The sequence below is a fragment of the Macrotis lagotis genome, chromosome 1 (genome assembly GCF_037893015.1).
Source record: "Macrotis lagotis isolate mMagLag1 chromosome 1, bilby.v1.9.chrom.fasta, whole genome shotgun sequence".
Taxonomy (NCBI): Eukaryota; Metazoa; Chordata; class Mammalia; order Peramelemorphia; family Peramelidae; genus Macrotis; species Macrotis lagotis.
In genome coordinates, this window is record NC_133658.1 from 906,244,183 (window position 1) to 906,267,551 (window position 23,369).

At 45.4% G+C, this 23,369-nt stretch overlaps 1 protein-coding gene across 2 annotated transcripts; it reads right to left on the minus strand.

The window, feature by feature from the left end:
- Positions 1–711: 711 nt before the first annotated feature.
- On the minus strand, positions 712–20,615 carry CBLC (Cbl proto-oncogene C). 2 transcript variants are annotated; one of them, XM_074219321.1, is made up of 11 exons: positions 19,825–20,614; positions 17,966–18,112; positions 17,296–17,452; positions 16,973–17,094; positions 16,607–16,744; positions 13,557–13,644; positions 8,212–8,343; positions 7,516–7,635; positions 7,163–7,249; positions 1,988–2,119; positions 714–1,626 (listed from the first exon to the last, which is right to left on the minus strand). In XM_074219321.1, exons 1-11 carry the CDS (start codon positions 20,163–20,165, stop codon positions 1,540–1,542), a joined length of 1,551 nt encoding a protein of 516 aa, XP_074075422.1. In that variant the 5' UTR covers positions 20,166–20,614; the 3' UTR covers positions 714–1,539. The 2 variants fall into 2 exon arrangements, with proteins under 2 accessions (XP_074075423.1, XP_074075422.1); XM_074219322.1 differs by lacking the exon at positions 16,607–16,744 and having other exon boundaries at positions 712–1,626; positions 19,825–20,615.
- Between the last annotated feature and the right edge of the window lie 2,754 nt (positions 20,616–23,369).

Below are 23,369 nucleotides of genomic sequence, written 5' to 3' on the forward strand. Positions count from 1 at the left end.
CAGTGTGCTGGACTGGGTTCTCCCTGTCTGTGCAGTGACCTGAGCTGGGTTCTCCCAGACTGATCTGTGTCCTGGAATGGATTCTTCCAGTCTGACCAGTGGCTTGGACTGGGCTTTCCCAGTGTGACCCTTAGCTCCCGTTAGGCTAGGAAGCACAAAGGGGGGAGCTCCAGATTGCCTCCCTCCTCCTTTCCAGGAATCTGAGGAATTTGCCCCTCCCCCTCATTCCTCCCGGTGGCCCTGCCTCCCCCAGGGGGAGGGAAAGCTAAAGAAGGGGAAGACTGGGGTGCAAACCCAAGCTTGCTGGGTCTGGAGCAGGTGGAACAGCTGAGGACCTGGCTGCCAATTCTTAGCCTGGATAACTGCCTCTCTGATGGGGAGGGGGAAATCGGCTGCTTTGGGGGGCACCATGGAAAAAGAATTGGTCTGGGTTTGAATCCCCCCTGTCACCAGCTCTGGGACCTTTGAGGGTAAGCGCCTTCCACTCCCCCAATCTCATTTTCCTCATCGAATAAGTGTCTAAAGTGCAGGGGTGTCCAGCCTTTTAGCTCTTCTGTGCCACATCACCCAACAAAACACCCTCCAGGGCTGCCTACAGAATGCACCGTGCGCTTTACCCCACCACCAGGAGCACCACGAATGCATCTGCTGCTTGCATGGACCCTGAGGTGGACCATATCTATCCAACGTCCCTTCTCACTCTCACAGTCAGTGAGTCTGATTCTGTGTGAACAGGTCAGATGGGAGAGAGCCCTGCCTCTTGCTGGGTGAGAAGGCTGTGTTCCTAAGCGGGGAGGCGGGGGGCGGCTCTAGAGTCCTTCCAAGGGTCCATCGGGCCCCTGGTGGTTCCTTGGGAGACTTCTTCCACTGGCCATTGGGGTGGGCGGGGCCTTTCCCCTTTGCTTTCCTCCCCCTCATTTCCAACAAAAACCATGGCGGACACATATGACTAAAGATTTATATATTATTCAACCATACATACATACATTCATGGAGTAGGACTACTTTCTTATGTGTTGAATTTCTTATCACACTCATATCATAGTGAATTGGCTCTCTGGAGTCCAGGTTTTGAGTTCTAGTCTGTTTAGGCTCTGGACTTTGTTCTAGATCTCCTGGGTGTGGCATTCTCTCTGTCTGGGTTCTGGGCTCTGAGCTCTCTCTGTCTGGGCAGCTTTATCTGAATTCTGTCTGGGCTCCATGTTCTGAGTCTTGTGGCTGTTGAGTTCTGCCTGGCCTCGAGGCCTAGGCTCTGGTCCCCATGTTCTGCCTGGGCTATGGATTTTATCTAGAGTCTAGATAAAATGTTTGAACTCTGAGTTCTGGTTAGGTTCTGGCCTCTGATTTAGGTCTAGACTGTCTCTCATTAGATTCGGGGTTTTGGAATTTCTTTAGTCATTGTGTCCTGACTGGACTGCAAGACTTTTTTCTCTCTGGTTCTGGTTCTGGGCTCAGAATCCTGCTGGCTCTCGGATTTCTGCCTGGCTCCTGGGCTTACAGATTCATTGATTTTTAGAAGGGGGGGAGGGTTAAGGAACCTCAGAGATCATTCTGTTCAAGCCTCTCATTTCCTGGATGAAGCTCCCTGGGCTCTGTGTTTTCTGGATTCTGGGCTCTGCTTGGAACCTGTAAAAGAGGAGGAGGTTAGTCAGAGAGGGCTGCTCAGAGTGTCCTTGAGAAGGATAAATCAGAGCAAATCAGGTCCAGAGCACCTAGACCTCTTGGGTCCCTCAGCCTGGGGTGCCCATCCTTTCAGGGGTTGTTCTGTTAGATTACATCAATGCATTCTCTTTCTTCTCCAGTGGTCCCCCATTGCCTTACTTCAGGCAGATCCCTTCCATTCTACCTGCTCATCTAAGAAACCCCCTTCCCTGGTATGAGCCTCTCTCTTCCAGGGACCCAGACATTTGAAGACCCACTTTGAGGTCCTCAGGGATCCCAAACACTCTGATCCCATTTCAGAACAAATCCAGTGCCCCTCACTCACCCAAATGCCTCTATTCTGAGTTGAGGACTGAGGTGAGTCCCAAGGAACAGAGGTAAAGAAGCCATGTTGAGGGATGGCAAATGGGGGCCGGAGTCTTGGCAGGTGCAAGAAATGTGAAGAGGAGCCTGGGGCCTGGAAAGAACCAAGGAATGTCAGAACCAGGAGGAATTTTCTCTAACCCCCTTCCTCTGTCAGATAAAGAAATCAAATATCTAAAAAAAAAGCAATAACTTCTCCAATTTTTTGTTGTTCAGTCATTTTTTAGTTGTGTCTGACTTTTTGTGATCCCATTTGGGGTTTTCTTAGCAAATAAACTGGAGTGGGGGCAGCTAGATGGAGCACTGACCTTGGAATCAGGAGGACCTCAGTTCAAATCTGACCTCAGACACTTAATAATTACCTAATTGTGTGACCTTGGGCATGTCATTTCCATTGCCTTGCAAAAACAAACCCCCCAAACATAGATACTGGAGTGGTTTTCCATTTCCTTTTCCAGCTCATATTTTCAGATAAGGAAATGGAGACAACCAAGGTTAAATGATTTGCTCAGGATCTCAGTAAGCATCTAAGGCAGGATCTGAACTCAGGAAGATGAGTCTTCCTGATTCCAGGTCTGACTTTCCCTCAATGGTTCTTTGGAGCCCAGGAGACAATAATCGGTTCTGCGCACTGTCGCCCCAAGATGCCCCTGACTTGTTCAATAAGTCATAGGAAACTAGGAGCAAAGGTAGGATCCGATTCTAGGGCCGTGGCCTCCCAGCCCCAGAGCTCTGAGTGGTTCTTTCTCCTTTTGCAAGTGTTGATTCCTCTGTGGATTAGAGAAAGTTCCCTGGGGTAGGAGTCAAATGATCCTGGTGGACTATAAGCAAATGACTTCTTGGAGCCTCCAGCTCTTTATCTTTTAAAGGAGAGAATGGAATTTAATGGTTTGTAAACTATTCTGAGCCAAAGTCTTAGGTCAGCCTTCCCCATTGCAACCATCCTTCCTCTCCTCTGACTTTTGTCCCGGGAGACTCCACTCTCCTATCACTTTATCTAGTTGAAGCATCTGGGTGGTTCAAAGGATAGAGTGATGTGCTTGGAGTAAGGAAGACTGGAGATCATCTCTGGCCTCAGACACAAACAAGTCTTTAGATTGCTATCGTGTCCTCCTTGAGTTTAATCTCCTCCAGTCTAAATATTCCTTAGTCTTTCAATGTAACCTCTTAGAACATGGAACCTGTCCCATGGAATAACTCTTCTGTGTAGGGGTTAATCAAGATACCCCTAATCAACTGGTTTTCCTTGATGCAGTGAGAACACTGGTTCTTAGGTAAAAAAGACATGGGTTTGGCACAGTGGATAGAGCACTGGCCCTGGAGTCAGGAGTACCTGGGTTCAAATCTGGTCTCAGACACTTCATAATGACCTAGCTGTGTGGCCTTGGGCAAGCCACTTAACCCCATTGCCTTGCAAAAACTAAAGAAAAAAAGGACATGGGTTCAGATCCCACCTCTGGTGTTTACTAACTGGATGACTCTGGGAAAGGAATTTAAATTCTCTTCTTTAATTATTTATTTATTCATTTATTTTTTTGCAAGGCAAACGGGGTTAAGTGGCTTGCCCAAGGCCACACAGCTAGGTCATTATTAAGTGTCTGAGACCGGATTTGAACTCAGGTACTCCTGCCTCCAGGGCCAGTGCTCTATCCACTGTGCAACCTAGCCACCCTGGAATTTAAATTCCTTAAACCTCATCTGTAAAATGAAGCTCTAAATTCATGATCCTGCTTGGCCAGATGAAGAAAGCCCAAAAGAGCAGCATCATATTAAGAGGGCAATGAAACAGAATTGCCTTTAAACTAAGGGCAAAGCAGGGTTTTCACTTTGTAACTCTTTTAGCAGTTGTGAAGAAATTCTGCTTGATAGAATTCAAGGGTAACTTTCCCATGGGGGATTTAAAAGCAAGTTTGTTAATTCTGAAGTCAGGAGAGGACTGGAAGAAGAATTCAAGCATTTCTTTCTTCTGGGGGGATAGGGGATATCTCCTGCTTTCCCTTTTCTTTCCTTTTTTCTTTTCCTTTTCTTGGTATAGTCTCTCCCCCCCCCCCATCTAATTCACGTGCTTGTCCTGGTGATCTTAGAAAATGAAAGACAAAGGGGGCGGCTAGGTGGCGCAGTGGATAGAGCATGGACCCTGGAGTCAGGAGGACCTGAGTTCAAATTCGGTCTCAGACACTTAATGACCTAGCTGTGTGGCCTTGGGCAAGCCACTTAACCCATTGTCTTGCCAAAAAACTAAAAAAAAAAAAAAAAATGAAAGACAAACATTATTATTAGACTGTAAGTTCCTTGAGGGCAGGGACTGCTTTCTTTTTTCTAGCACTGGGCACAGTGCCCTTAACATAGTGTTGCTTTAATAAATGCTTATTGATTGACTGACTGTCTTTCCCTCAATGGTTCTTTGTAGCCCAGGAGACAATCTGTCACTCAAAAGAAAAAGAATTAACCTTGGCAACTGGGAGTCAAGTTGTGGAGAAGAGCAAGGCCAGAGACCAACTGAGTGACCTGCCCAGTGGAGAGCCCATTCCCAAGGGGAATAATATGAGAACACCAAATGATCAGGGTCCACCAGGGCCAGAGACAGAATTTTTCTGGACTATATAAATTCCTTATAAGTGTGACTCTTTGTTAATCTATTTATTAAGCACTTAAAATGTGTAAAAGTGGGCAGCTAGGTGGCCTTGTGTCACTTCCTGAGTTCAAATCTGACCTCATCCACTTACTAGTTCTGTGACCCTGGGAAAATCATTGAACTCTGTTGGCTTCAGTTCAGACAGGACGAAAATGACTTAAGAGCAACAACAGTAAAATGATGATGTTTGTCCTTCATTCTCGAAGAAGACCATGACATCAGGGAGGTGATGTCATGACAAGCATGTGAACTACATTTGCGTGAGGAGGTGGGGGAGGGGATCGTGCTAAGTCACCAGCCTCACTTTTTCCTCCAGAGTCATCTAGGTCCACTGACCAAATACGGATCAAGATGACAGGGGATGGCCCTGGATGTGAGGCAATCAAGGTTAAGTGACTTGCCCAAGGTCACACAATGAGTAAGTGGCAAGAGACTGGATCTGGATTCAAGCTTCCATTCTCCTTACTATAAGGTCAGTGCTCTATCCACTGCACTACCTAGCTGTCTTACAACAGTAATAAGATATCAGACTAAGGACCAGGGATACAAATAAAATGAAAATAAAAATAGTCCCTGCCCTTTGAGAAGTGTATAGTCTATTGGAAGGGTAGAAAAAGCAGAAAGTACAGAAAATGGTACATATGATTTACATAAATAGGGTGAATGAAAAATAACCTTAAAGGAAAGGTACTAGCAGTTGGGGGGGCTGGGTATCCAGGAAAGGTCCTTTTCAGAAGGTAACTTTAAGATGAGCCTTGAAGGAAGCCTGAGATTTGTATCATTTCTCTATACCCCATTGATACTGTTTTTTATTTGTGGGAGGTCTCAGGTTTATGGGGGGAATGATCTATTACTATTTTTCTTACCATGCCATCTCAGTTAATACTTTTGCTTTGAGCTAATTGTATCTATTGGTTGACTTAAAGAGAAACCCCCATTGGTGGGGGCTTCTGAGCTGTCATTTTAGCAGTGCAGATCCATAGAAAACCTTGTACTGTGGGTAGAAGTTACCCCCATAGGAAGCCAGTCTCACAACCTACAAGTGGGAGTTAATGAGTAGCCTGAAGAGCACACTAAATAAAATCCCTGTCCCCAACTCTGACATTCCTTGTTCTAAGGCGTCTCCTAGCTCTGATATTCTAAAGTGCTAAAGTCCTTTTAGAATCCTATTTGGGGCAGTTAGGTGGTACAGGGGATAGAGCCCTGGCCCTGTACAAAAAGCCCTGAGTTCAATCCAGCTTTACTAGCTGTGTGATCCTGGGCAAGTCACTTTACCCTGATTTGCCTTTTCCCCCAAATTGCCACCCTATCTTTAAAGATCTCTCTCCACTCAGCTCTGATATTCCATGTTCTAGGGGTTTCTCCTAACTCTGACAGTCTAATCAAAGGACTGTTCTAGCTGAATTTTCTGTTGTAAGAGCCTTGTGGGCTCTAATATCCTAGGATAAATATAAATAGCTCTTAGCCTGCCCCTTCTCTTTCCAGTGCGGGGGCTGGTTTCTACAGACTCTAAGAGCCCTTCAGTTCTGAGCGTCTCCACCTGCACCCCAGTTAAGTGGACATAGTGCAAGTGTGAGTGTATGTGTGGGGGAGGGCATTTGGGTGAACAGAGAAATCAAATCCTTGAAATCAATAGCTGGCCCCTCTTCAAATAAACAAGAGCTCAGGAAGCAGGAGAACACAGCCACACGCCTGGGCAAACAGGGCTGGCAGGAAGGGGGGGAAAGGACACCCTGTTGTCTCCAGCCAAATATGGAGCCAGGTCTAAGCAGCAAATGGAAGACAGAGTGGGAGGAGAAGCACCCTTAGGAGCTCAAGAAAGGGTTTGGGGGAAGAATAACAGGCTGGGGGAGAGGGCAGAGGTCTTTTGGGACTTTCCACTACTCTGCTATCCCAGGGGCCTTGGCCATCCTTGGGGACTGTGCAGGCCCAGAGAAGGGTCCACAAGAGGAAGATAAAGTCCCTGTGGGCTGGGACTTTCATTCCCTAGTCTAACTGACAATTTCTCAACAGGGGATGTAAGGGCTGGGAGGGGGGCATAGAACAGGGGATGTCAGACCTGGGAGGGGCCTTAGAACATGATACCAGAGCTGAGAGGGCCCTTAGAACTTGATGCCAGAGCTCAGAGGGTCCTTAGAAGATGGGATGTCAGGATAATGAGGATTCTTGAACAGGGGATGTCAGAGTTAGGAGGGCCCTTAGAACAGGGGATGTCAGGGCTGGGAGGGGCCTTAGAACGGGATGTCAGGGCTGGGAGGGGCCTTAGATCAGAGGATGTCAGGACTGGGAGAGGTCTTACAGATCATGCAGTTTTATTTTATAATTGGTGCAGTGAAGGGCAAAACCCCAAAATCATATGGTAAAAGATCTAGGTTGAGGTCTCAGGTCCTTCCCACCATATCCAGTGGCCTATAAGAATGATGCCCCCCCCAAGAAGACAGGAGGGGTGCAGGGACTGCCAAGAGGAGGAGGCTGGAGATTCATGGAGGCAGAATCACTCACCAGTTCACTGTTTCCATCTCTCTTATGGGGCAGGTCACGCCTTGGGGGTAAGGGGGGAGCCTCAAGAGCAGAATTTCTGGGGCAGACCTTGAGGTGACATTGGAGAGGAGAAGCATGTCTTTCATTCTCTCTTTCCTGCCTCTTCAACTCTAGTTCTTCCAATCCACTCCTATAGCCCATCCCCCTAAACTGTCCTCTCCCTCATTTTTCTTCCTCTCCCTAATCTCTGCCTCTCCAAATATCTCCTTCCCCGTTATCTTTTCCCACCCCAAAGTTTCTCCTCTTCTTCTCCTTTCCCTCTCTCCCACTGCTCCCTTCCCTCTAACCACCTTCACCCTCAGTCTGGATCTCACCTTAACTGAGATCTCCTTGTCTTCCTGGTTTTGTGAGTCCACAGGAAAAGGCTGGATGGTCACAGACTCCCATCCCTGAATTATACATCGACAGAAAGGGCAGGTCCGGCCTGGAGACTTCTGGGGGTTGGGTGAGGCAAAGTCAGCGTCACCACTTTTTTGGTCTAAGCCTGAGCTTAAAGTTCAACTTTCATCACTTTAGTGATTCCTGGACCACAGTAGGTCCTTAGTAAGTATTTATTGACTGAGGCTGCAACCAAATGAAGAAGAGGGATGGGGAAGGGGGAAGGAAGGAAAGATGGAGAGATGCTCGAGAAAATATGAAGAGGTCATGGACTGGAGAGAATGATAGAGGGAGAAAGTTATACAGGAAGAAAGAGATAGACACAGAGAGATGGAGAGGAAGAGATAAGGAGGGGATGAGAGAGACACTGCTGAGGCAGAGGCAGACAAGAAAAGACCAGATGGAGAAGATGATAGTGAGAGACACATTGATAGAAAGAGACTGAGATGGAGACATAAACACACAGCTTCAGGATCACAGCAGTTCAGAGGTGGATAGGGAGAAGGCCAGGTAGAGAGCTCCTAAGAGGGAACAGGCAGAAAGTCAGAGGGACAGTGGCCAGAACAGAGACCAAAGGACCCTCTCCCTTTTCTCCACTTCCTCCCCTCCCCAGAGAACAAAGCCTGGCGCACCTGCCAACCATCCAGGCAACGGTAGCACAGGAGGTGGCCACAGGGCTTTAGCCTGGTATCTTTATCCCGCTCTGCACAGATCTTGCACAATTCAAAGGTGGAGTTCATGGTACAGTACAGCTGGAATTGTTCCTGGGGGAAGCAGGATCAAATAGAGACTTAGAACCATGGGGATTATTGGAGACCCCCTTACCTACCCCATTACCTCGTACGCCTAACTGAGGCCCAGAGAGGGAGAAAAGACTTGCCTTAGATTACCCAGTAATTCAGGGGTAGTACCCTAGGCCAGTCACAGTCTCTCTGTGACTCAGTTTCCCCATCTGTAAAGTGAGACAGTGTAGATCCAGATTATCTCTATTTAGTATCCCTTCAACTCTGACATTCTATGATTTTACATTCTTTTTAATAATTTATTTTGAATTTTACAATTTCCCCCCCCCATCTTGCTTCCCTCCCCCACCCCCCACAGAAGTCAGTCCATTAGTCTTTACATTATTTCCATGGTCTACATTGATCGTAGTCGAATGTGATGGCAGAGATGTGATTTTACATTCTAAGAAACTCTTTTGGAGTACCCTTTCACCCCTCCCACTTTACCGAGCCTTAACCCCAGATTACTCTCACCATTGGTTTCCTCTACTCCTACTCCCATGATATTGAAAGAATTGAAGAGAATTATGAAACTGGTGAATCCTCTGTTCTAATTTCAACTGGGCTTTCACTGCAACACAGTGACCTTCAGGTGCCAGCCACCCCACAGGACTCTCATGACCTTAGTGAGAAGAGTGAATCCACTTCTGGCAAACTTCCTTTTCTCCACATCTCACAATCAGTCAACAACACTATCCTGTCCCTACCTCCCCTCTCTCCTTTTTTTTTTTGTCTCCAATGAGGATGGAGATTTTGTTCTTGCCAAGACCAACAACCATCATGTTGCCCTGAATTGCTCTCCCTTCCCCTTACAGTTTTCAGTCTCTCTCTCTCTCTCTCTCTCTCTCTCTCTCTCTCTCTCTCTCTCTCTCTTCACTAATTTTGTTCAACCTTTCAAGCTGTCATTCATTATTCCTCTTCCCTTTCTTAGTTATACTCTTACAAAAAGCTATTTTATAGGTTTTGATTCCCTTGTAACTATGGCTCCATTAGATGCTTGGACCATTTCTCTGACCCAAAGATTTTCAGGGTGACCAGGAAGAGACACTATACAGCTTGGGCCAAGACCCCAGCAAAAATAGAGAACATTCCCCCACCCCCATCTAATGAGAGTGAGGGCAACTTGAAAGAAAAGTTCCAGCACCTGCTGAATTGGCATTGTATAAGACTAAGAGATTTTGGGTTGCCACAAAACAAACACAAGGGCCTGCTGGCCAGTACCCTGGTCATCTCCCCTCCTCCCCAATCCTGAAGAAACAGAGGCTCATCCTCTCCGGAAGGACAGAACTGGGTTTGGGCCAGCAAAAGCAATGTTGTAGTTCCATGATATGATGAGAATAACTCCTGAGGACTTTGCTAGCCAGATTAAGCTAAGGGATGAAACAGGATTTAGTTGTAAATCTGGGGAATTAGCCTGTTGTAGGTGGAGCAAGAAGTAAAAACAACCTTTTCCCTGAAAGTACAGACCTTAAAAAAGGACAAAAACCTGAACCAAAGTGTGAAGATAGCAGGGAAGCTTCTAGAACTCAATGACCTTCATTTCTGCTGGTCTGGGGCATTGGGACTCCCAAAAGTACCAATTTTCAGACTGTCACAAACACACATAAAGGAATAGTCTTTGAAAGGCCAAAATCTAGTATCATAAAAGGTACCATGAAAAGGGGTTAGACTGTCTGTAAAATGTTTAGCCCTAGGGGCAGCTAGGTCATTCAGTGGATAGAGTACTAGCCCTGGAGTCAAAAGGACCTGAGTTCAAATTTGACCTGACACTTAATAATTACCTAGCTATGTGGCCTTGAGCAAGTCACTTAACCCCACTGCCTTGCAAAAACAAAAAAGAAAGAAAGAAAGAAAGAAAGAAAGAAAGAAAGAAAGAAAGAAAGAAAGTTCAGCCTGCCTGGGGAATCAGAAAAGAATCAGTGTGGGGAATGAACAAACCATCCTTTGGTTAAGCCTCAGGATGACTCTTAGAAATTAACTCACTGAGACTAGAAAATAAATTTGAAGAGGGAATTCTGACTCCAGGAGGCTAATCCCAGAGCAGAGCACAGGGATGTTGTGAGAAGTCACAGCCTAAGCAGAGGCAAACACCAGAGAGGGGACCAGAACTGGGAGCAAGGCTGCTTGGGCTAACTGGACAAAAGAAGGTTTGGTGTTACTGAAACTCCCTGATCCTTTACTTTAGAACCTGAGGTGATAATCTTATATTTCCATTCCTGCCTTGAGCTCCTTCAAGGTCTTGGGGAGGGGGCAAATTGCTTGTCTTTCTTTTTTTTAATATTTACTTCATATTTATAAATAGTGATAACTGTCACCCATCCCTATTACTGATAGACTTATTAGAAAAACAGTTCCTAGAAAGCAAATGATGGAGCTTGGTGGGTTGTGGTAGAGTAAAGATAGAGCTATATTTAACATGGGTGTATGGCCAGAGTCCTTGTCTCTGGCAGGGGGCTTATAGCTAACAGAAAGATGGAGTTTTCCAGAGTCTTAGATATTACTTTCCAGAGCGGGGAAGAAATATTTGAACAAGAAAAAAATCATTTGGACATTGTCATTAGTAGCATGAAGGACAAAATAATAGTGATCACCCCACCACCCCTTTAACACTGCTATGAAGTTTCTATATCTTACTTCAAAGGGTCCTCTTTACTGACTGAAAATTCCTTTATTCTCTCTGTTAAACTCCTCACCTATCTCCTCTCTTCCAACCCCCCATCCTTCTCCACCCCATTTGTTTTTTTTGCAGATAAACTTGCTTAGCATTTTATGAGACAATTGAGATCATCCTATGTGACCTTTCTCATTTCCCCTCTCTTCACTTCAGCTGTTTTGGTGTCTCTTTATGTCCTCTCTCTTTTCCTTCCTATCTCTGAGGATGAGCCACAGGCTTGGTCCTTGTATGCCCAGCTTTTGTTCTTGGCCTCCCCTCTCCCCTCCCCAGTTTCTTTTCATTTTATCCTTCCTTCTTTCTGTCTCTTCTGGCTCTTATTTTGCCACCTATAAACATACTCCCTGGTCCTATAAATCTTGCTGTTGGTCTGGTCATTTGCTCAAGAAACATCTTTTTTTTTTCCTTCTTCACTACTACTCTCAAAAAGTGGGTCAAAAAGTTCATCTGTGTCCATCTGAATCTGAATTTGAACTCAGGTCTTCCTAAGTTCTTTACATGTTCAATAAATTTGCTCCTCACCACCCACAAACACCAGCCCAATATGGCTTTTGACCCCATCACTCAACCTAAATGGCTTTTTCCAAATGACTATTGATTTGTCCACTGCTAAATCTAGAGGTCCTCAATCCTCATTCTCCTTCTGCAGCATTCAGCATTTTTTTTTTTTAGGTTTTTGCAAGGCAAATGGGGTTAAGTGGCTTGCCCAAAGCCACACAGCTAGGTAATTATTAAATGTCTGAGACTGGATTTGAACCCAGGTACTCCTGACTCCAGGGCCGGTGCTATATCCACTGTGCCACCCAGCTGCCCCAGCCTTCAACATTCTTAATCATTCTTTTTTCTTGGATATTCCTTCCTCTTTAGATTTTTTTGCTGTCTGACTGCTTTTTCTGAGTTTCCTTTACTTAATCATATTTTTGTTTTTGTTGTTCAGTCATGGTCAACTCTTTGTGACCCCATTTGGGATTTTCTTGGCAAAGATTCTAGAATGGGTTGCTATTTCTTTCTCCAGTTCATCTTACAGTTGAAGAAACTGAGACAAACAAGGTTAAAGTAACTTGCTCAGGGTTGCATAGCTACAAAGTAGCTGAAGCTAGATTCGAAGTCATGACAATGAGTCTTCCTGAATCCCGGCTCCCCATGGCATCTCCTAACTGCCCACCCCTCTACTCCCATAGCCACCCCCAAAGTAGAAAACCTCACTCTCTTTCATCTGGACTATTGCAATAGCCTACTAATTGGTCTCCCTGCCTTAAGTCTCTCTGTCTCTACTCTCATCTGTCCTCCATACTTCAGCTACTGGGGTTTTCCCAAAGCTATGTCAGGAAACTAGGGATTCCCCCATTGCCTTAGCCTCAACCTGTCTTTCTGAACTTATGAATACACAATTTGATTCAATAAACATTTACTATTTGACCAGCATTTAGTTCAATTCTAAGGCACAACAAGAGGCAAAAAAAATAGTATCTGCCCTCAAGAAATTTACAATGTAATGAGGTGGTGGTGGTGGGAATGCAAGCATAGCTAGAAAATAAATAGGAAATAATGAAAGAAGGGGAGGCACTGGATTTAAGGGATGTTGGGGAAGGCTTCCAATAGTGTAGAAGGTCCATTCTGAGTTATGATTTAAAGGAAGCCAGGGAGGTCAGAAGAGGGGGAACATTCCAGGCAGGGGGAGGAGTTGAGAGTTGGAGTGGATGGAAATCTTGTTTATTACTTTCCTTTCCCTCCTCAGTGGTTCAGCTAACTATTTTTTTCACACTACATTCCATCTCCTTCGCAGTATCTTGCATGATTCTCTATTCCTCATATTTGGTTCTTTCTCGCCTCCCTTCTTTGAATCTTTATGTTCCTTCCACTCCCAGATCAACCCCTGAAGCTTAATCTGATCATGGCAGCTGGAATTAGGAAGACGAGTTTAAATCCAGCCTCAGACACTTTCTATTTAGGTAACTCACAACTCCTCTTTGCCTCAGTTTCCTCCTCTGTAAAACTGGGATGATTATAGCACCTATATTGCAGGGATGTGTGGTGAGCAAGTGAAATCATAATTGTAAAGCACCTGACTCACTGGCTGGTACAGAGGAAGCTATGGAAATGTCAGATATTATCAGCTATTATTATGTCTCACATTCATCTAGACTTTCAGTTTTATAAAGCCTCTTACAATTATTGTCTTGGATATCCTCTGTTCTAAGTTCCCTCCCAACTCTGACATTCCTGTTCTAAGGGCCCTCCCAGTTTTGATCTTTCCTGTGCTAAGGTCTCAACTTTGACATTCCCTGTTCTGAGGCTACTGCCCCCTCCCCAGCTCTGACATTCCTGTTCTAAGGGCCCTCAAGTTCTAAGGTTCCATATTTTCTACTCTCAGGACTTTTTAACTCCAACACTCTAAGAAGGAGAGCTACAAGGGAAGGGAGAGACCAGAGTCATCAGGACTTGGCAAATGGCTGAAAGGACACTGCCAACTAATTCTGGGAAAGGTGGGAGATCCAAGGGGATGATAAATGGGGAAGCTTACCTGTGAGACCTCAATGTGTTTGTGATCCTTAACTTCTGTCAGCTCAGACAGATCTGGATTCACATTCTTCCCATCTGGGTATAGATAACTGAGGGAACATAATAGTGTGGCATTCACAGAGGTGGGGAATCAGGGGAATTCATAAGCCCCCCTTCTTATCAAATACAGCCTGGGTGAAAAAATATAACCTTTCAATTTTAGGTCAACCCTTCCATCTCCTCTTTGCTTTCTAGCTTTCTCCTTTTATTTCCACTCATATTGTCCTCCTTCTCCATGGGGTCACCTGGTCTGACTAAGCCCTCCCCTGCCAAAGGCATCATCCGAATGGAGGTTCTTTGAGGGTAGATGTCCTATTTAACTTTATACCTCACAAAGTACATGAGGTGTACTGTAGTTTTGGACAAGGAGGAGAAACAATAGGTTTCAGAGTGACCCATCTGTAGAGAAAGTGAACAAATCAGAGTTTAAAAGAGACAGTCCTAGGAAATCGTTGGATTTAGAGCCAGGAGAGAATGTTAGAACTGAGACTGGAGGGCATTAAGAACCCGGAATATTAGAGTTGGAAAGGAGCTTAGAACAGAGGATGTCAGAGTTGGGAATATCCTTAGAATAAGAGATGTTGATGCTTTAAACAGAAAAGAGAATTATGTAATGATCTCAATATTCCCCGATCACCACGATGATGTGGTTACTGATCTAGAGCCAAACATTCTGGAGAATGAAGTCAAATAGGCCTTAGGAAACCTTGCTAACAATAAGGCTAGTGGAACTGATGGAATTCCAGTTGAGCTTTTTAAAATCTTGAAAGATGATGCTATTCTGGACTCATTATGTCAACAAATTTGAAAAAAAAAGTTGCCTCTGGATTGGAAACGATCAAGTTTATATCTCAATGCTAAAAAAAAAAGGCAATACCAAAGAATGGTCAAATTACTGAACAGTTGTGTCCATTTCACATGCCAGTAAGGTTATGCTTACGATTCTATAAGTTAACCTTCCACAATATGTGACTCAAGACTTACCAGAAGGGCAAACTGATTTTCAGAGAGGCAGAGAAACTAGAGACCAAATTGCCAGCGTTTACTGGATAATGGAGAAAGCAAGGGAGTTCTAGATAAACATCTACTCCTGCTTCATTGACAACCCTAAAGACTTTGTGTGGCAAGTTCTCAAAGAGCTGGAAGGACCAGATCATCTTACTTGTCTCCTGAGGACCCTGTATGAGGGCCAAGAAGCAACAGTTAGAAAGGAGCATGGAACAACAGATTGGTTTGCGTGGAAAAGATTGTATATTGTCATTTATTTAACATGTTTGCAGAATGCCTCATAGAAAATGCCAGACTCGATGACTCAAAAGTCAGAATAAAGACTGCTGGGAGAAATGTCAACAATCTCAGAAATGCAAATGATACCACTCTGATGGAAGAAAGTAAAGAATTAAGAAGCTTATTGGTGAAAATGAAAGAGGAAAAAAAGCTGAACATCCAAAAAACTAAGATCATAGTGGTTCCATCACTTTCGGGCAAATAGAGGGAGAAGAAATGGAAGAAGTGTCAGATTTTTCATTTTGGGGTTCAAAGATCACTATAAATGGTGACTGCAGCCATAAAATTAAAGAAAACCCTTTGGAAGGAAAGCTATGGTAAGTCTGGATAGGACATGGAAAAAAAAGAGTTATTACTTGTCGACAAAGGTCTTGAATTGTTAAAGCTATGGTTTTTCTAGTAGCAATGTATGGTGGTGAGAGTTGGGTTATAAAGAAAGCTGAGGGCTGCAGAATCAATGCTTTTGAACTAGAGAAGACTTTTGAGGTCCCTTGGACATCAAGGAGATTAAATCAATAAATACTTAAAGAAATTAATTCAGACTGTTCACTGAAATGTCAAATACTGAAGTTAAAGTTAGAATACTTTGGTCCCATAATAAAATGGATCTCACTGGAAAATGTTGGGATAGATTGAAGGCAAAAGGAAAAGGCAAAGGATCAGATGGGTAGAGTGTCATGGGAACAATGAACATGAACTTGGACAGATTTTGGGAGAAAGTGGAGAATAGAAGGGTCTGCTGTGATCTTTGGTATCATAGAGTTGGACACAACTCAACAACAATAACAATGATGATGATGATGATAAAAATCTTGTATTTATATAGTGGTTTTTTTTGGCAAGGCAATGGGGTTAAGTGACTTACCCAAGGTCACATAGCTAGGCAATTATTAAGTATCTAAGACCAGATTTCTTGAACATTTTCTCCCGGATCTACAGCTTTGTCATACTCCTTTTCCAAGCTCTATCCATTGCGCCACCTAGATGCCCCTATATAGTGTTTCAAGATTTGCAAAAGTATTTTATAAATATTTTTATAAATATGATCTTTTTTATATTTTGCAGCAACCCTGTGAAGTAAGTCCTATCATTATCTTCACTTGACAGATGAGGAAATGAGCTGAAGGGACAGAAGTGAAGGGTCATCCAGGGTCACCCAGGTAGGAAGGCACGGATGTCATTGAATGCTTGAGATGAAAGCCAACCTAGATCACAGACTCTTAGAATAACAAAGGTCCTTAGAGGACGGAAAGTCCGGATTTAATGCTAGAAGGGGTCTTGGACATCATTTTGCCCTGACCCACCTTTGACAGCATTGGAAACTGAGGGCAACCAAAATATGCATCTGCTACACTCAAGTACTAGGATTGAGTGGAGAACTCTGACCTCTGGTGGAAGTTTCTGGTAATAGCCAAGTAAAGGCTTGGGGAGAAGGCAGCTAGACCTGTCTGAAGTCCACTGGTAAGTTAGAAAAACTTGAACCTGGAAGGTCAGTTAGATGCCCAAGCCAAGGCTTTGACAACAGAGGAAACTGAGGTCCACCACGAGCACCTCCACCTCCACAGTCCCACAGCTGCTACAGAATGTTTGAATCCTGATGATTGCCTCATGCTGCCCTTTCATTTTTAAGAGGAAGAAAATGGAGCCAGAGAGAGAGGAGCAAGACAGAGTGGGCAAGCTACAGCCACCAACCCTCCCCAGGACAGAGACAGGAACAGGACTCACAAGCCTTTGTCCTGGCCTTCTCTCAGGGCCTGGAAAAGTGGTTTGTTCAAAGGAATTGTCTGTAGCACTTGGCCATCTTCACTCACGTAGCCTATGGCCCACTGACCCAGGCGGGTACAACTCAGCCGGAAGATGTAGCTTATGGGAGGAGCGTTCAGAGTTAGTTTGACCCCCCAGCCCCCCCCCCCCAGCCCCATCCTGGCCTCAACCAGGTTCTTAGCCCTCTCTAGGGACCTGCTCCCATAGGAATGGAGGCATCAGGGTCCCAGCCTCTTCTATCTATCTCTGCACTCTCACCCCTTTTCCCCTGAGGTGGATCTATCTCCTTTTCTTCCTAGTCCTATCCCCTTCCTTGGTATTCCATACCTGCCAGGCTTGTCCAGGTAGGTTTGCAGGCGGGTCTTCACCTCTGCATAGGTGATGAATGCCATGTAGCCTGGGTGAGTAACAGCCAGCAGGGTCCAGTTCTTGAGTAGAGAAGACCAGGGCTGGAAAGGAATATCAGTGTAACAAGAGGGAGCTTACATTCCCCCTCAGAGATGTAGGGATCCTAATCCCCCAGCCCCGACTCTCTTCTGGAACCCAAGCATCCTAATCACCGCACTCTTGTCCACCTGAAGATCCAGGCCTCCCTATTCCTCCTCCCTAGGCCCTTAGGATTCATCTGGCACCCCTGTCCCTTTGGAGACCTGGAAAAGTCTGGTGAAGACATCAAACTCAAAGATGGACACGTGGCTGTTGACTGTTAAGTCAATGGTAGACTTCAGGGCCTGGGCCATAGGACCACGTTTCACAGGATGGCGGGAGCTCAGAAGTTTCTCAAATTCTTCCCAAGGAACCACACACCTAGGAGGACAGAGAAACAATCTTGTCCCAACCTTCTCCATGGCTCAGAAGCACCAAAGGAGGGTGGGGCTTGAAGGTCCTGAATGTAGAAAGAGTAGTGGGCACCTTCGACTTCAACTGTCCACCTTTAAAATGTAGCAAGATCAGATGGTGCCTAAGACCTCTCCTAGCTCTGATCCTCTTTGTTCTAAGACCCTTCCCACCCTGATCTTGTGTTCTAAGAGCTCTCTCAGCCCTGATCTTCCATGTTTTAAGGACCCTCCCAGCTCTGACATTCCCTGTCTAAAGGTCCTTCCAATCCCAACCTACCATGTTCTAAGGACCCTCCCAGCCCTGACCTACCACGTTCTAAGGACCCTCTTAGAGCTGACATTCATTCTATGGCTGTCATTTGGATCCAGAAGGTGACAAGAGATGGAGGACTAGACATAAGGGTCACTGAGTGACTCGTGTGGTGATGGTAGAGAGATGCATGGATGATATCTTGAGGATGGAGGGGCCACTGGACCTCACCTCTTCCCACAATTCTCTCTCCAAAATTCCTGAGCTTGGCACTTGCTAAGCTGGTATGTGTGTCCACAGTAGTGACCATCAAGGAAGAGGGCTCTGAGCTCTGCATGCATGTGACTGAAGATCAGGGCCAGCTTGGTCAACTGCCTCCTGGGAAAGGTCAAGGTGAGATCATGAAAACCCTGGTGCTCACATCTCCGACCAAACCCTCCCCTGCAAAGGTCCCCAGCATGTTCCCCCAAATCCAGTGTATCTGACTGATGATTTCCTTAGGGTTTTATGAATGAAATCTGTGCAAGTCTCATGACAGGGACTAGTAGATCTCCAGGGGCCCCCAAATGAGCCAACAACGCACTTGTCATAGGGCCATTTGTACAAGAATGAACTCTCCTCTTCCAACATTGCAGGTCAGTCTATTCTCTCTAATTCAAGGGTATCTGAGCTGCCAAAACCTCAGAGAGGTTAATGGATTTCTTAGGATGGGTCTGAGATAAGAGTTATAGTCTTGGCTCTGTACTTTAAAGAGCAGGCATTGATAACCAGAGAGTGAGGTGAGGGGCTATGGGTGGGCCTGGAGATCAGGTAATCTAGGGTCCATTGAGGGAGCTGGGGATAGAGAAGAGAATCTTGGGGTCCCCTCCCACCTTCCCTCCATCTAGGGGAGTAGCACTAAGGGAGATATGGAAGAGCTTCCTTTATAGTTAGAGGAATGTACAAGTGGAATGGATTGCTTTTGGAGGTAGTGAGCTGCCTGTCAGTGAAAGACTTCTAACCAGGGTTGGACAACTATTTCAGAAATGTGGTAAAGGGGATCTTGGCCAAGTACTTAAAAGTTCAAGATTGTACTTAAGGGTTTCTGACTAATAATGATAATAGTTGGTTGGGTGGTACAATGGGTAGGACGCTGGCCCTGCAGTCAGGAAGACTTTTTCTTGAGTTCAAATCGGGTCTCAGATACTCTCTAGCTGTGGGACCCCGGGCAACTCACTTCACCCTGCATCAGTTTTCTCATACATGAAATGAGTAGGGAAGAAGATGGCAAACCACTGCAGTATCTTTTTTTTTCCCATAGTTTTTTTTTTGCAAGGCAATGGGGTTAAGTGGCTTGTCCAAGGTCACACAGCTAGATAATTATTAAGTGTCTGAGGTCAGATTTGAACTTAGGTACTCCTGACTCCAGGGCCGGTACTCTATCCACTGTGCCACCTAGTTGCCCCCTGCAATATCTTTAAAATTTTTTTTTTATTTTTTGTATTTTTGCAAGGCAATAGGGTAAGTGACTTGCTCAAGGTCACATGGCTAAGTAATTATTATGTGTCTGAGGCTGGATTTGAACCTTCTGACTCCAGGGCTGGTGCTCTATCTACTGCATCACATAGCTGCCCTACTGCAAAGAAAACTCAAATAGAGTCACAAAGAGTCAGAAAGGACTGAAAAATTACTGAACAACAAAAGAATTTACATAGAACTTTAAAGATATGAACATTAAGCAGTTAGATGTTATCTTGGTTCATATTCACAGCAATCTTGAGAGGCAAGAGGTCTGATTATGCCCATCTTGCAGATGAGAAAACTGAGGCTGAGGTTTAATGTCTGATGGGCAGATGTGACCTTCTGCTTCTGAGGTCCTTGGATTCCCACCTGCACCCCTGCCCAGGACAGTTGGGAGGGCCTTGGATGGTCTACAGGAACCCCAGGGGACCTACAAATGAGGGTGGAAGCATAGAAACCCATCCTTCTAATCTCCCTGGCTGTAACCCTTGGCCTGGTTCAGCCTGGCTGGTGTCAGTAGATCAACTGGCTCTGGGTAGATGGGAGCCCTGGAGAAGGGGATCAAGAATCAGCCCTCCCCCCCTCCTCACCTGTGGATAGGGCCTTTCCAGAAGGTGTCATCCCCTGCCGGAAAGAGGGTGTTGACTTGCTGTACCTTCTGGCCCAGGTTACTCAGGAAGCTAGCTAGGAAGTCAGCAGCCCCCCCAGGCTCCTGGGGGGCTTCAGCAGCTTGCCTCCGGGCTTTTGCCACCTGCTTCAGTAGCTTGGACAGTTGAGGGAGTAGGTCGGGCAAGGAGGGGGGACTGGAATTCAGCTCGGGGATCCGACACAGGGTGGACTCCAGCTGCTCCAGGGCCTGCACAGCCCTGGCCAAGGCCTTCTGCTCCCTCCGGGTGGCCCGACTCAAGCCGGGCCAGGCAGAGGAGGCCATGGAGAGCTAATCCCTGAGAGGAAGAAGACTAAGAAATGCCCGCCCAAGGGTGTGGGCAGGAAGAGGAGGGTAGAGGGCAGGCTCCGGGAGGGCAAGACACCTGACTTCCTGAGGACAATGTCCAGTGTCCTGGACACTGGGGTCCATGAGAGGCCGAGAGGAAAGATGGTTTGAAGGTCGAGGTCTTCATGGAAGCAGGGCTGGGGACCCAGGTGCCTGGATTCTGACAGGGTGGGGTGTCAGGCCCCTGTGTCCCTGAGGGATCTCAGAGTAGGCCTCTGGAACCTCTGAATTCCTGGGAAGAACTGGCCAGGGGTCTCAGAAGAGGTCCCTATGAGGCCATCCAAAGCTCTGCCAGTAGAGGGTGGGGGACAGGTATGCTGTAGAGGAGGGGCTGGGCAGGGCGAGGCAGGGGCCCAGCTTCTTCCAATCTAGGACTGGGGGTGGGGCGGGGAGCCCAGACTCTGAACCGGTGGAACCAGTAAGTGGAGCCTAGGTGGGGCTGCAGCCGACCAGGTCTGCTGGCCACCAGGGGGCACTGTGGTCATCTCCTGCCCAACCTTTCTGCCCACTTTCAGACCAGTAGGGACCAAGGATGATGGGCAGGGTAGGAGGTGCCCCAACTCCCTGCTCTCCCGTGTCCTTGGCCTCTGCGGCTCTCATTGGGGAAGAGAGGACCCTGGGTTGTGAGATCTCACACACACACACACACACACACACACACACACACCGATGCAGAGATAATCATATAGACACACCTGGCAACAGATACACAAGACCATTACAAATATACAGAGAACCGGACTCACACACATGTGGACCCACATACACACAGACTAAAAGGCACCAGAGTTGTAGCCACACACCTATTAACACATGGACACACACAGATACACAGATATAGATGTAGAGAAACATAATCACACCATCAATATATGGATTAAGAGCCTGTTGTGTTAGAATGGAGCTACTAGGGGGTGCTGTGGAGCTCAGTGTGCCAGGTCCGAAGGCAGGAAGACTCATCTTCCTAAGGTTAAATCCAGCCTCAGACTCTTCCCTAATTGGGTGACCCTGGGCAAGTAACTTTATCCTGTGTGCCTCAGTTTCCTTATCTGTAAAATGAACAGGAGAAGGAGACGACAAACCACTCCACTACCCCTGCCAAGAAAACCCCAACTGGGGTCATGGTGAGTTGGTCACAAATGAAGTGACTGAACAGCAACAATTAAAAGCCAATCAGAGGATTTTATAATTGATGCTAAAGATATTAGACAACCATTGGAGTTTATCAGGTAGTGGCATGGGTAGAGCACTGGACTTGGAGTCAGGAGGACAGGAGTTCAAATCTGGTCTCAGACACTTGACTCTTACTAACTGTGTGATCTTAGGCAAGTCGCTTAACCCTGATTCATCTCCAGTCATCCTGATTCATATCTGGCCATTGGACTCAGATGACTCTGGAGGAGAAAATGAGGTTGGTGACTGAGTACAGCCCCCCTTCACTGAAATCTAAAACATATGCTTGTCATGGCATCCCCTCCCTGATGTCATGGTCTTCTTTAAGAATGAAGGGCAAACATCATCATCATTATCATTAGGTAGGGAGTGACCTGGTGAGATCTGTTACTTTAGAAAGATCATAACAGCAGCTGAAGTAGGGAGAGACTTGAGACAGATGCTATTACTCTATTACTGGAGAATTACAGGCATCATCTTTATAAACAGAGACACCTATTTTTTATTATCTAAAAATATATATGTATATTTAGAACAGTAGATTGAACTCTGTGTGTAGAATCAGGAAGATGAGTTCAAATCTGAATTCAGTTATTAATTATAGACAAATCACTTGATTACTGTCTGCCTCAGTTTTCCCATCCGTAAAACTGGAGATATCTCCCAGGGTTGTTGAATCAAATGAGTTAATATTTGCATTGCTTACTGTGAGACACAATAGCCAATCAATGTTTGTTCCCCTTCTCTCTCCCTCTCCACCTCTCCCCATCTCTACTACAAATAAAGTAGAAAAAGAAAAGATTGCTTATGAAACTGTGACGCTCCATTACACATACCTTGGTTTTCCTTTTAGAAATCTAATAAACTCAACAAGGAACTTTTATAGTTGTCCTGTTTGGTAACCTAGGGATTTAAGGATAAATATCGGGCTTAGGATTTCATTGGGAACTTCCAAATGAGGAAAGTTCCTTTACCAATGCAAGTCTTCTCTCTTAGAAAGCTGCCAGAGACTCTGAGAGGTTATGTGACTGATCCAGGGTCACCTAACTGGTATCTTTCAGAACCTGGACTTGAACCCAAATGTTCCTTGAGGGCTTATCTCTAATGCCTTTTGTGTCATGAATTGAACCCCGATGTATGTATGGATGGAGAGATGTGTCTTTGTGGAACTCTGTGTGCCTCTGGGTTAGTCATTTCACCCTCTCCTTCAGTTTCCTCACCTATCAAATGAGAAAGAAATGGCAAAATAACTCCAGTGTCTTTCACAAAGAAACCCTTAAATGAGCACTGGCTCTGGAGTAAAGAGGACTGAGTTCAAATCCAGCCTCAGACCACTTAATAATTACTTAGTTGTGTGACCTTGGACAAGTCACTTAACCCCATTGCCTTGCAAAAACCAAAAAAAAAAAGGAAAGGAAAAATCTTAAATTCAGTCATCAAGAGTCAGACATGGCTGAAATGACTCAACTACAGCAACAAAAAACCCTTAAAAATAAGCAAATGGTAATTTATGGTAATAATAACAACAATGATATTTCTAAATTATTGTTTTTATAAAATGTTTTATGGATATAAAGTGCTTCACCTGGGGTGAACTCATTGAAGTTACCAAGTAGTATTGTGTTATTATTAACATATATTACTGTCATTGATATATTATTCTCCCCATTTTACAGTTCAGGACATCGAGTAAATAGAGGTTAAATGACTTGCCCATGGTCACACAAGAGGAAGTGTTGAGGGAAGATTTGAACTCAGGTCTTCCTGCCTCCAACAACGCTCTATCTCTCATTTCCCACCTCCATTCCTTTGCACTTGCTGTTTCTCCTCATGATTAGAATGCTCTCTCCTGTAATCTTAACTCTTTGAAATCCTTGACTTCAGTTCCACTTCAGCTCAAAGTACTATGTCGACCAGGAGGTTTTTCTTTGACCTCCCAGCTGCTGGTTGCCTCCCCTTTGAGGCTAC